The 13,839-nt window shown below is 42.2% G+C and overlaps 1 protein-coding gene across 1 annotated transcript in view; it reads right to left on the minus strand.

Annotated features, from left to right (window-relative positions):
- NDOR1 (NADPH dependent diflavin oxidoreductase 1) overlaps window positions 1–12,448 on the minus strand; it is a gene marked incomplete at its 5' end in the record, with an annotated part of 31,990 nt that extends 19,542 nt beyond the window's left edge. Inside the window, 5 exon segments of the mRNA XM_073600068.1 lie at window positions 4,148–4,351; window positions 5,311–5,412; window positions 6,018–6,116; window positions 8,524–8,621; window positions 12,371–12,448. Of these exon segments, the coding sequence (XP_073456169.1) occupies window positions 4,148–4,351; window positions 5,311–5,412; window positions 6,018–6,116; window positions 8,524–8,621; window positions 12,371–12,448 (581 nt within the window).
- Between the last annotated feature and the right edge of the window lie 1,391 nt (window positions 12,449–13,839).

A 13,839-nucleotide genomic window follows, 5' to 3' on the forward strand; every position in this document is an offset into this window, starting at 1 on the left:
ACGGCGGGAGGGGCCCTCTCCCGCCACCGATAAAAGTGATCTCGCGGCAAATCCGCCGCAGGGACCACTTTTATCTGAAAGCCGGCCGCCGCACGAAAACGGGGATACCGGGGTTATGGCAGCTAGCTGCTGCCATAACAACGATATCCCCATTCAAACTTAGGACGTATATAGTCGTGCGGCGGTCGGGAAGTGGTTAATGAATTTAATGCACAAAAACACCATATGTTACCCAATTTTTTGGTAAAATATAAAAGATGACGTTACGACGTGTAGATACCAAACATGTCATGCTTAAAAATTACATCTGCCTGTGGAACGAAGCCAAATTACAGTACCTAAAAATCTCCAAAGGCAACGCTTTCAAAGCCTTACCAGTTTAGAGTTACACAGGAGGTCTGACTGCTAAACTTTTGCTCTTGTCCTGATGTTTGCGCGATACCTCACACGTGTGGTGTGATCATTGTTTACATATGTGTGCGGGACCTACCTGCGTGTTGCATTTGCACATGAGCACAAGGGAGTTTTTTTTTTTTAGCACTAGATCTTTTTTCAACTTTATTGCTATTACAAGGGATGAACAACCTCCCTTGTAAAAGCATGGGCCGTGACATGTCCTCCTTATGGATGGCATAACAAAGATGAAAGAAAACAACAGAAACAGGAAGTGACAAAATCCTCGTCGCTTCCTTTTTCTGACATCACACAGTGGGAGGAACAACATTCATTCCTCTCACTGTGTGCCCAATGCTGGATATCACTGGTCCCATCTTTACTGGGCTCTCCTGTGCGATCAGGAGAGTTTGTTACGGTAAAAGCTGCGTCGTTAGGGGGGTGGGACCCCCTTCTGCCTCCTGTAAAAATAATCCAGTGGCTTGGATTACTTTAATTTCGTGCAGAATTGCTGGCCCTAAAAAATATCTCGATCATTGCTGCAGCTGTGACCGAGATAACGAGATATCACACTTCCCATCCGAAGATTAGAGGTCGACCGATATACATCGGCCGATATTTGGCTTTTTTTACTTAATCGGCATCAGCCAAATGTGCTGATAAAAAAAGCCGATTATAACTTCAGCGGGACTTGCAAATGACTTCTGTAATAGAAGTCAATTGCAAGTTGTCTGAAGTTTTCTTCTCTCCTCCCTGGACAGCCTGCCAAATCTGATAAGAAGATACACTGAACTCCGTGTGTAGAATTTCTCAGTTTAACCATTTAAAGACTAAATCTTTTTTGACATTTGTTGCTTACAAGTAAAAATTCTGTATTTTCTGCTAGAAAATCACTTGGAACCCCCAAACATTATATATATTTTTTTTTAGCAGAAACCCTAGGGAAAAAAATAGCGGTTGTTGCAATATTTTATGTCACACGGTATTTGCGCAGCGGTCTTTCAAACGCAATTTAAAAAAAATAAAATACACCAATTAAAAAAAAAGAAAATAAGCAGTAAAGTTATGTAAGAAAGATAGGGGGCGCTAGATACCATAATATTCAAGTGCTCCAAAAAAAAATATATATCTCCTGCATTACCAAAAAAATGGAAATGTAAGAAAGCTAGGGGGCGCTAGATACCATACTATTCAAGTGCTCTAAATAAATATATCTCCTGTGTTACCAAAAAAAATGAAAATCATAATATTGACAAATCATAATTAGATTACACATTGAAGTGCCCACATTAGTGAAAACATATATAGTGATTGATTGTCCACATAAAAAAGTGATTGAAATAGTTGAAGTGATATCTTTCAATATTATCCCAATCTTGTTGCTGTAAACAAAAGGTTTTCCATCACCAAAGAAACAAAAGAAAAGGAAAACACCTCGAAGTAGTAGATATCTGCTTACCAGATACCAATGACTCCTTTAGTTAAAAAGCGAGTCACTAGCGCTTGTGCAGGGTTGTGCCTGCTCACATGGATGGCCGGGCTGTGGTTAGTATTATAGGCATGGATCATTCCCGTCAGGCTCATTCAAGATAGGATAAGGATACATAGGAAACAAAAACAGTCTCCATAGCGTAAAACCATTTATTAAAAAAGTAAACAAATTAAAAAGCCAAATGGCCGCTTACATTGGTGGGTGCCTACCCGGCACTGGGGCTGCTTGCATGTCAGGGTGACTTCACAGTCAAAAAAAGCCTTTCATGTCTCCTCCACGCTGGCGTGCGTTCCAGCTTACACAGGGGGGCAGCCAAAGGATCCGGATGTTGTTGGATGATAGGACATGTGACCACGTACCGCTCTGCCCCCCTGTGTAAGCTGGAACGCACGCCAGCGTGGAGGAGACATGAAAGGCTTTTTTTGACTGCGAAGTCACCCTGACATGCAAGCAGCCCCAGTGCCGGGTAGGCACCCACCAATGTAAGCGGCCATTTGGATTTTTAATTTGTTTACTTTTTTAATAAATGGTTTTACGCTATGGAGACTGTTTTTGTTTCCTATGTATCCTTATCCTATCTTGAATGAGCCTGACGGGAATGATCCATGCCTATAATACTAACCACAGCCCGGCCATCCATGTGAGCAGGCACAACCCTGCACAAGCGCTAGTGACTCTCTTTTAAAATAAAGGAGTCATTGATATCTGGTAAGCAGATATCTACTACTTCGAGGTGTTTTCCTTTTCTTTTGTTTCTTTGGTGATGGAAAACCTTTTGTTTACAGCAACAAGATTGGGATAATATTGAAAGATATCACTTCAACTATTTCAATCACTTTTTTATGTGGACAATCAATCACTATATATGTTTTCACTAATGTGGGCACTTCAATGTGTAATCTAATTATGATTTGTCAATATTATGATTTTCATTTTTTTTGGTAACACAGGAGATATATTTATTTAGAGCACTTGAATAGTATGGTATCTAGCGCCCCCTAGTTTTCTTACATTTCCATTTTTTTGGTAATGCAGGAGATATATATTTTTTTGGAGCACTTGAATATTATGGTATCTAGCGCCCCCTATCTTTCTTACATTCCTTTTTTTGATTATCTATTTTTTTGATTATTCAAAAATTGGGGAGCAGCTTACACTGATTATTTATATATTTCCACAATTTTTTTTATTGTTGGGAATGTTTTCTTACTAGATGTACCACCAGTATATGTAATTCATATATATTATCTGCTATCGACACCACTGGCGCGAAGGTTTCTATTATTTTCAAGCAGTAAAGTTAGCCCATTTTTTTTCGTCCAAAAGTTTTGATTACCTGTTTTTGTGTATTTAATATTTAAGATATAGTTATTTTTTTTTTAATCTAAATTATACATACAAGTGAACTGATTGGAGGTTTGTTTTGTTCAATAAATGTAAAAAAATTTCTGTATCACTTATTACTTAAGGTTGCTTTCACACTGGAGCAGGCATGCGTTGACGGTAAAACGCTGTTAGTTTTAGCGGCGCTTTACCGTCATTTTAGCGGCGCTATTGGGCTGCTAGCGGGGCGCTTATAACCCAGCTAGCGGCCGAGGAAGGGGTTAAATGCGCCCCTGAAGTGCTGCTGCCGAAACGCTTTGCAGGCGCTTCGGCAGCGGTGCGCATTCATTTCAATGGGCAGGAGTGGTGGAGGAGCGGTATACACCGCTACAAAGATGCCGCTTGCAGGACTTTTTTTTACATCCTGCCAACGCATCGCCTCAGTGTGGATATCACACTGAGACTGCAGGGGAGCCGTTTTACAGGCACTTTACAGGCACTATTTTTAGCCCAAAAGCGCCTAAAAAAATGCCCCAGTGTGAAAGGGGTCTAACTGTTAGATTTTATGAGATGAAGGGGGAAAAAAAAAAAAAAAAAAAAAATCGGCCTAATATATATCGGCCCAAAAAAATCGGCATCATATATCGGCCATCGGCCACCGCGATTTCTAAATATCGGCATCGGCATCGGCCAGAGAAAAACCCATATCGGTCGACCTCTACCGAAGATGTTTATAAATGTACAGCAGATGGGAAGTGGTTAAACCAGGTTTGCTATTAGCATCTTTACCACAGGTGGTAAGAACTATTTTGCGGTAGTTAGTTATATTAGCAGCTCCTTATAGCACAATATCCAAGGACTGCTTGAGGTACTACTTACGGACATCAAATGACAGTCGCACGCTAATTAGCCATGATTGGTCAGTTTAGCGTAACTTACTGGATGCCAGACCCGCTGATGTCAAACTCAATTAGCCTCACATCCTGGAAGTGGTCAGCTGCAGTTACTTGCTGGTTGGACACCAATGGAGCTTGGAATGGGTGTAATTCTGTTGGAATCGCATGAGCATCAACTTTCTTTAAAATACCAGCCTCCATTGCCACTTCTTGGTCCAAGAAACGGAGAACAAACTTTGGAGGTAACCTGCAAAAGCAAGAATACTTTATACTCTTGGCTTAAAATTCCAGGAGTCTAAATACTTCAAATGCTGCTCGTTTCCTTACAGGTGTTTTTTTTCCCTGACTAGAAAAAAGGGTGACACCATACAAAATACAACATTCTGGAATTCGGCTCCAATGGCCAACAAAATTATAAAACCTATTTCTAATTTACAGTTCAGTTACAACTCAACTAACAGCAGCCTTATCTACAGACCACCTTGATTATTTCTAGAGAAATTGCACCATTTGTTTTTATATCTAAATTAAATAAAAAGATGTTTGAAAAAAAAAAAAAAAAAAATTCTCTATGCTTGCCCTTAGATACATATACTGTAGGTCTTGCTAACAATTATGATATTTGAACTCTATCCAATGACCCAACCCACCACCAAACCCCCAGTAAATCTCTCAATACATCCAGGTAGCTGTGAACACATGACACTCCCACTCCAATTCGGCACCTAAGCAGCTGATAACTAGGGCTCAGCACTGCCATTTTGGTTTGTGGTTTGACTTACGTTACTATCGCCCTTCAGAATGTTTGTTATCTGCATAAGGATTTCCGAGGGGAAATAAAGACAGGTATCTTCTGGTCTTGGTTCAGAGCAGATTTATTCAGCTTAGACATACTATTTGTGTTTTATTATGCATTTAAGTACTGTTTTTGATATTATTGCAATGGCTGACAGTAGATATCTGCACAGGACACTTTTAGGTTAACACAATATTAATAATCCCAACAAAGTTATAACACTATCTTCAGTATTTACTGTAGTTCTTTTAGGTACAATGGGTTTATTTGTGCAGGAAGAGGCAAAAGTCATCATCAAGGCAAAACAACGAAAATCTGCCCCTGAATTCAACCCAATCCTATGAAGAATACCCAGCATATCCGATTCATATCCCACAACAACAGAATTTCCCCTGCCTGGTGGAACTGACCTGATATCTTCACTGATTAGGCTGAGGCCAGGAGGTAAGGGATACAGAGAGAGGACCTTATTCCACAGATTTTTCAGCCATGGGTCCACAGCAGCATCTGGACTATAGAAGAAAGCAGTCACAAAGTATCAAGGTATAATAATCACACTGATTTTGACATCAAGTTTCAGTGTGCCATTGTTCTGGGGACCCCCCCATGTGTCAGTGTGTCAATGTTCTGGGACTACAAGTGTTATGTGTCATTGTTCTTGGATCCCAAATGTCAGGATGTTGCGACCCTCAAATGTAATTGTGTTCATAGTCCCGAAACCCCCATGTGACATTTCCCTGGGACACCCAAGGGCCGGTGAGTCATTGTCCTGGGAACACCCAAGGGTCAAAGTGATATTGTTCTGGGACCCCCAAGCATCAGTGTTTCATTGTGCTGTGCTCAAGTGTCAGTGTGTCACCCTTCTGCAACCTTCAAGTATCTCTGTCACCAAACATGTCATCATTTTGAGATTTCAACTACAACTGTATTATTAGCTTTGGGTCATCAAACTCTAATAGTACTTAGGATATCCTAAACCTTAAGGCATGCTAAAGTGGCCTTAAGTAGTATTTTGCACACCTTAAGGGCCGTTGTTCTGGAACTCCAAAGTAAGTATGCCATTGTTCCTTCCCCAAAAACAGATCACAGCATATACAACCCAGTATCTGATAATTACCCCAGATCATGCTGGTCATCTCCTAAAGCAGGTGACAGAATTGGGTGAGCACCCAGCTGAAGAAGCCGCTTGTGTAGTTTCTTGGCGATAAAGTTGAACCTGGTGAATTATGAATTGGTGAAAATATTACATTTTGACAAGGGACAAACAATGCCAGCATCAGATCTTCTACTAGTTTCTATAGGACCTCAAATCTTATAGGAACTTGTATTTTTAACTTTTTAATACAAAGCAAGAAAAACAAATAAACCCAAACTCTGTGTACCAGTAACCAGCCATACTGTTGCTGACCCATTCTTGGAAATATATTTGAAGATGTTTAAATCCTGAAAAAAAGCTGCTGTGCCACTTTTCTGGTATTAATTGCTTTTGCTAATGTGTTGTGTCTAATTCAAAAAACATCTGCAACAGTTTTGGTTCTGAAAGGGACTCGTGCGCCAAATTCAGGTAGTTCTAATTTGCTGCACTTTACATTGCAACAGCTGCGCTAAATCCAAAATAAAACACTCACAGTTTGTATCTTACAAAAGTGGAGCCAATTAAAGTGATATTAAAGTTTTTTTTTTTTATTTATGTAAAAATAACAAAGATGTTATACTTACCTTTTCTGTGCAGTGGTTTTACACAGAGCAGCCCAGATGCTCCTCTTCTCGGGCCCCTTTGCCGGCGCTCCTGGCCCCTCCCTCCAGCTTGCTATGGGGGCACTTGAGATGCTGCTCTGTGTGTCCATTCAGACACAAAGCCGCAGCTCGGTTTGACCCCCTCTCTCTCCTCATTGGCTCACTGACTTTGATCGACAGCAGCAGAGACCAATGGCGCCCGTTGCTGTCTCAGCCAATGAGGAGGGAGGGTCCTCTGACTTCATGGCTCTCATGTAACATGGCTGGATCAAGATGGGGCTCAGGCAAGTATTAGGGGGTCTGACTGGGCTGCTGCACACAGAAGGTTTTTTATCTTAATGCATAAGGTTAAAAAACCTTTTGTCTTTAGAACCCCTTTAAAGCCAAATTTCTTTTAGGGTACAGAGACAGATTTTGCAAAAGCGTCTTATAAGGTGTTCTAAAAGTGGCGCAGCATGCACCAAATCCAAGAACAAGTTGCAGACAGGTACATCAATTCGGCGCACACTGTGCCACTTTTAGAATGTATGTAAGACACTTTCACAAAATTTATCTGCGCCAGTCTTTATGAATTTTAGGGACTGTCCTTTGGCACAGCACTTCTCTACCTTTTTCGTTCAAACAGGGGGACAATGATGTGACTGTCTAGTAATGTAGCCTCCAGCTATAAAAGACTACAACATGCTGGCATTTGTTAGATCCATGCCATTCTGGGGGAAGAGATGTGGGTGGTGAGAGGAAGTTGATGGGACAGCAGAAAATGTTCCTGTTACTGCTTTTTATTGCTGCTGGTTGGACCGGAGAGCCCAGCAGCTTAGTTTAGATGTCAATCACTGAGCAGGGGCATTACAGGGCAAAAATGTGCTGACTGTCATGCCACTGTCCATCTTTTATCACACGCAAGGTCTTGATCTGTTCTGGTTCTAAAATGGGTCAGTCCTGAGACCGGTATTACAGCTGTAAAGAGACTTAAAGAAAAAAAAAAAAAAAACACAGAAGTCTCTGGGGTCCCTACAGTATTGTAAAAATGATCACAATATATTTCTGCTATGATGGCCCTTCCACTTCACGGCTAAGCTGTCTTTTTTTACCAGTTCAGCTTTAAACTGGTTGAAAAGGCAGAAGATTTTTGTTATTTTACTGCAGTCTATGCAGTAAGGTAAAAAATCTTCGGCATGCAGATCCCCCCCGCAGCCCCCCTTAAACCAATTTGCGCTGGCTCCTGCCGGACCTTTAAGGGGTTCGGCACTCCCGGAGGTGGGCCGGGGCTTGTGACCATGTGACCGCCGTCATTGGCTGTCACATGATCGGAAAACTCCTGATTGTAAGAAGCGATCAGGAGTTTTTCGTGAGCCGCCGGTCCCAGCTCTATCAGCGCTAATGCATGCAATTATGCGGTGCTAAGGCCCGGCCGCTGAGAGGCCACATATTTTCGTCCGCTCGGTGCTTAGGGGTTAAATACATACCTGAGCTTGATCTTGATCCAGCGATGTGCAGGAGAGCAAGAGGCTCTCTCAGCTCTCTCCCTCCCTCCTCCTTGGCTGAAATGTCAATCACAGCCAGTGAAGAAAGAGCAGGAGGCGGGGCCAAGCCCCACTCTGCGTGTCTTATGGACACACAGAGCGGGGCCTCAGGAGCAAGCAAGCACCAGTGTCCCCATAGCAAGTGACTTGCTATAAGGGCACTCAGCACGGGGGAGTAGCCGGGAGCGATCGTGGGGGATCCCAGAAGGGGAGGATCGGGGCTGCTCTGTGCAAAACCACTGCACAAAGCAGGTAAGTGTACCATGTTTGTTATATAGGAAAAAAAAAAATCATCTTTACTTTAATTATCTTTATTTTTACAATCACTTTAACTATTGGCACTTCTAAAACCCGCAATCTTACTTTGGATAGGAAGAATCTCCAAGACCCAGAACAGCATAATCCATCCGACATAGGGAATTCTGAGGAAGGTTTCTACGGAAAATAAACCTCCAGAAGTTCTGAAATGAGACGGCTAATAAGATAGGCAAAAGATTGGCACCAACAGGTTTTATAGTAAGTTCATGGACTTCAAAATTAAAAGTTTCCTCTCCTTTCATTCAGTATTGCCATTGCAATTTTGTAAAGAATGTTTTTTCTGAAAGCAAACTCATTTAATTTTTAGGTTGTTGTGTGGCATTAACATGTTTAACCACTTCAATACAGGGCACTTATACACCTTCCTGCCCAGACCAATTTTCAGCTTTCAGTGCTGTCGCAGTTTGAATGACAATTGCGCGGTGATGCTACACTGTACCCAAACTAAATTTTTATCATTGTGTTCCCACAAACAGAGCTTTTTTTTGGTGGTATTTGATCACCTCTGCGGTTTTTATTTTTTGCTAAACAAATAAGAAAAGACCGAAGATATTGAAAAAAATAAAAGTTTTGCTTTTGTTTCTGTTAAAAAATTTTGTAAATAAGTACGTTTTTTCTTTCACTGATGGGCACTGATAAGGCGGCACTGACAGGCACTGATACGGCGGCACCAATGAGTTGACACCAATGAGCGGGCACTGACGATGGGCACTAATATGCGGCACTGATGGGCACTGGTAGGCGGCACTGATATGCAGCACTGATGGGCATTGATAGGCGGCACTGATGGGCACTCATGGGTGGCACTGGTTTGCACTGAAAGGCGACACTGATGGGCACTGATAAGGCGGCACTGCTGGGCACTGATAAGGCGGCACTGATAGGCATCCCTGGTGGCACTGGCAGTGGTAGGCATTGGAGTGGGCACAGATTGGCAGCTGCCTGGGCACAGATTGGCAGCTGCCTGGGCACAGATTGGTATTTCCCTGGGGGTCTAGGGGCATACCTGGTGGTCCAGTGTGGATGGCTTCCCTGGTGGTCCTGGGCAGCTTCCCTGGTGGTCCTGGGCGGGATCCAAGGGGGGCTGTGTTGATAAACAATCAGCACAGACCCCCCCTGTCAGGAGAGCAGCCGATCGGCTCTCCTTTACTCGCGTCTGTCAGACGCAAGTGAGGAAAAGCCGATCGCCGGCTCTTCCTATTTACATCATGATCAGCCGTGATTGGACACGTGGTAAAGAGTCTCCGTCAGACACTCTTTACCTAGATTGGTGTTGCAGGGTGTCAGACTGACACCCCGCAACAATGATCGCCGTGATGCGCGCCCCCGGGGGCGCGCAGTGGCTCGAAATCCTGATCACGTCATATGACGTCCGGTCAGGAATATAAAACCACTTTGCCGCCGTCATTTGGTAATAGGGCGGGCGGCAAGTGGTTAAAATTTGGCTGGCCAAAATACACCATGGCTCAATGTTCAAATATTCAGCTCTGTAGCTGAGGAGACAGGTGTGTAGTCACAGACATATAGCGGGAGATTTACTAAACTAAGAGGGTGCAAAATCTGGTGCAGTTCTGCATAGAAACCAGTCAGCTTAAAACTTCAGATTGTTCAATCAGGCTTTAGCAATAAAACCCGGAAGCTGATTGGTTTCTATGCAGAACGGCACAAGATTTTGCACCCTCCACTTTTAGGCATCATGTATACGTGATGTTGTTTAACCTCTCCTGAACGATTTAACTTGACAGCTAGAAACCGGCGTCTAAAAATGTCCGTTTAGCCACATTTGTAAAAGAAAAAAAAGGAAAAGAAAGAAAGAAAATTCTTTTTTTTTTTTTTTTAAAATGAAAAACGTCTGTAAACAAAATGCTGCTAAACATGAGTTACTGCGTTTAGCAGCATTTACAAGCTGTTACAGGCACTTGGCGTTTCAAATGCCTCTGAACATCTGTCTGAACCCATTTTTTTTGCGATCCAAAAAATGCTTCTAAACTCAACTGCCTGGAAACTACTATAAACGACCCTGTGTACATGTACTGATAAGATAACATGGAGGAGAGCAGCTGAAAAAAATGCCCAATTGCTCCTAAACGTATGTTTACCAGCAGCAATGTACATGAGGCCTTAGTAAATAACCCCCATAGAGGCTGATCTGTTAAAAGAAAAGAGGCTGTTTAAGGGGAACACACTTTTTAGTATTCAAAGCAAATATTCAATCATGCTTGAGGGGAATTAAAAGAACAGAGTTTTTGTTAGGACATGATTGATTGATTGATTGATTGATTGATTGATTGCAGCGAACACAGCTTCACCATATTTACCAAACTCGGGTAACAGTTGTTTTGCTAGGTGAACCAACCTTTACTGCTTTTATAAATAACCTTGTGTTACAGGCAGTAGGTACTGGAAAGCACATTTTAAAGCACAACCTCAGGGAACGGCTATACACAATGCATATATGGTACTATATACTTGTCAAAATATCTGTAATTCAGTTCTGTCAGTCCTGTGATCCAGGCACTCCTACCAGGCAATAAAGCCCTGTCCTGGACCGACCTGTACACTTCAAGGAAATGAAGCATCGCAACCTGATCCAGGACAAGCCCCAGTCTGTGACTGGACAAGGAGTAGAAGAGCTCTTTATGAGGCTAACCTTCTGCTCTCCCTTCCTGCTATTGTGTTCTTAGTGTTAGCCCGACTGTGCAAAGCCACATAGCCTTATGCAGGGAATCGCAGGAGGCAAATGTTAGGAAATATTCAGGTGCTAATTTTTCTTAAAAATAAATATGTTTCAATGAAAGAGTAACGGACCAAATTGTGTTTTTTTATGTCTGGAGTCCTGCTTAAAAAAGGTTTCCAATGACTTCTAGTTTTACCGCTTGCTGACCGCCCCACGTATATTTACTGCCGGACGTTGGCTCCTACAGGCGAAATCACGTACCTGTATGTTATCTTTACTTCCAGATTTGCAGCGCGCATCATCTGCAACCAGCTCCTGCTATGATTGGACACAGTGGGAGCCAATCAGTGGGACCCGCCGATCGTTTTCGTCAGAGGCAGAGTGACGGTCTGCCTATGTAAACAAGGCAGATCGCCATTCTGTGACAAGGGAAGACAGAGATCCTGTGTTTCTGCTAAGCAGAAACACAGATCTCTGCCTTCCCACAGTACAAGCACCCCCCACACACTTAGTAAGCACTCCCTAGGGACACATTTAACCCTTTGATCGCCCCTGATGGTAACCCCTTCCCTGCAAGTGTCATTAGTACAGTGACAGTGCATATTTTTTTAGCATTAATCACTGTATTGGTGTCACTGGTCCCCAAAAAGTGTCACTTAGTGTCTGATTTGTCCGCCGCAATGTCGCAGTCCCTCTATAAGTCGCTAATTGCTATCATTACTAGTAAAAAAATAAAAATAAATAAAAGTTCCATACAAATATCCCATATTTTGTAGATGCTATAACTTTTTTAGCGCAAACTAATCTATATATACGCTTATTGGGATTTTTTTTTTTACCAAAACATGTAGCATAATGCATATTGGCCTAAACTGATGAGGAAAATTGATTTCTTAAATTTTTTTATTGGGTGCATTTTACAGCAAAGTTTTTTTTTTTTTTTTTTCAAAATTGTTGCTCTTTTTTTGTTTAAAGCGCAAAAAATAAAAAACGCAGAGGTGATCAAATACCACCAAATGAAAGCTCTATTTGTGGGGAAAAAAGGACATCAATTTTATCTGTGTACAGTGTCGCACGACTGCGTAATTGTCAGTTAAAGTAACGCAGTGCCGTATCGCATAAAATGGCCTGGTCATAAAGGGGGATAAACCTTCCAGAGCTGAAGTGGTTCAAATAATGTTTTTGTTTTTTTGGATATACCAACAAGACACTTACCTTCATATTATCTGGTGGGTCACCTTGCCCTGTTGTTGCACAAACAAAGATGACAAGTGTTTCATGAATGAGATTTACCTGCAGAAAATGATAATAAGTAAATCATTGCGAGAAGAAAATATTGGACATAAGTAAGATATATTGAAGCATAAAAAAAGAAGCAGGAGAAAGGAAAGCCATGCAAGGTTACATTTTGCTTGTTTGATCTGCCTCCCTCTCTCTCTATACACACACATACATATATACACCGATCAGTCATACCTTTATGTTAAGACATTGATTATATCATTACAATGACATCTGAAATTCGGTGGGATATATTAGGCAAGAAGTGAATAGGTTGGCCCTGAAGTTAATGTGTTGAAAGCAGAAAAAATAGGCATTGCAATTTGTTGTGTATGGGGCTGCGTAGCTGCAGATCCATCAGAGTGCCCATGCAGATCCATGTCCACAGCCAAAAGCACCTTCAAATGAGTATCAGAAGTGGACTACGGAGCAATGGAAGAAGGTGGCCTGTTCTGATCAATCACATTTGCTTTTACATCATGTGGATGGCTGAGTGGGTGTGTGTGCTTTACCTGGCAAGAGATGGCACCAGGATGCAGTATGGGAAGAAGGCAAGCTGGATGCTTTGGGCAATGTTCTGCTGGGAAACCTTATTTCCTACCATTCATGTGGATGTTACTTTGACATGTACCACCTTCCTAAACATTGTTGCTGACCTAGTACACCCCTTCATGGAAACAGTTTTCTCTGAAGGCAGTGGCCTCTTTATAACGTGCCATGCCACGCTGCAAAAATGGTTCAAGAATGATTTCAGGAACACAACGAGTTTGAGATTTGGAGAATTTGAAGGCCAAGTCAAAACCTCAATTCAATCGAGCCTCTGTGGGATGTGCTGGGAAAACAAGCCAAACCTCACAAATTACAGGATCCAAAAGGATCTGCTATTGACAGTTTGGTGCCAGCATGAAATGCAGTAGGATTGCACAAGGAACTAATTAGTTGTCCATAATGTTTTGACCAGCCATAGCCAATCACAAGACTGACTGATCTATGTGATGGTGGAAACCCTCAAAACCTGGGAGAACCTTCACAGACTAAGCACCATATCACCTGTATTACAGAATTCGCTGAACAGAAAAATGTTTGTTGCAAGTAACTGGTGTACCTTCGCTCACCCTCCACCAGGTGTCAGTCACAGTGCACAGTAAAAGCACTGATCTATAGTATTTCATGTAGAACAGGGATTTGCAATTAGCGGACCTCCAGCTATTGCAGAACTACAATTCCCATGAGGCATAGCAAGATTCTGATAGCCACAAGCATGACACCCAGAGGCATGATGGGACTTGTAGTTTTGCCAAGGGAGTCCAAACAAAAACATTCAAAAACCAGGGATATGCAAAGGACGTGTCCTTGGAAACATTCGAGATTTTAGACATCTGCCATCTGTCTCGCGTGTGTAT

This window comes from Aquarana catesbeiana, linkage group LG09, assembly GCF_042186555.1.
Source record: "Aquarana catesbeiana isolate 2022-GZ linkage group LG09, ASM4218655v1, whole genome shotgun sequence".
NCBI lineage: Eukaryota > Metazoa > Chordata > Amphibia > Anura > Ranidae > Aquarana > Aquarana catesbeiana.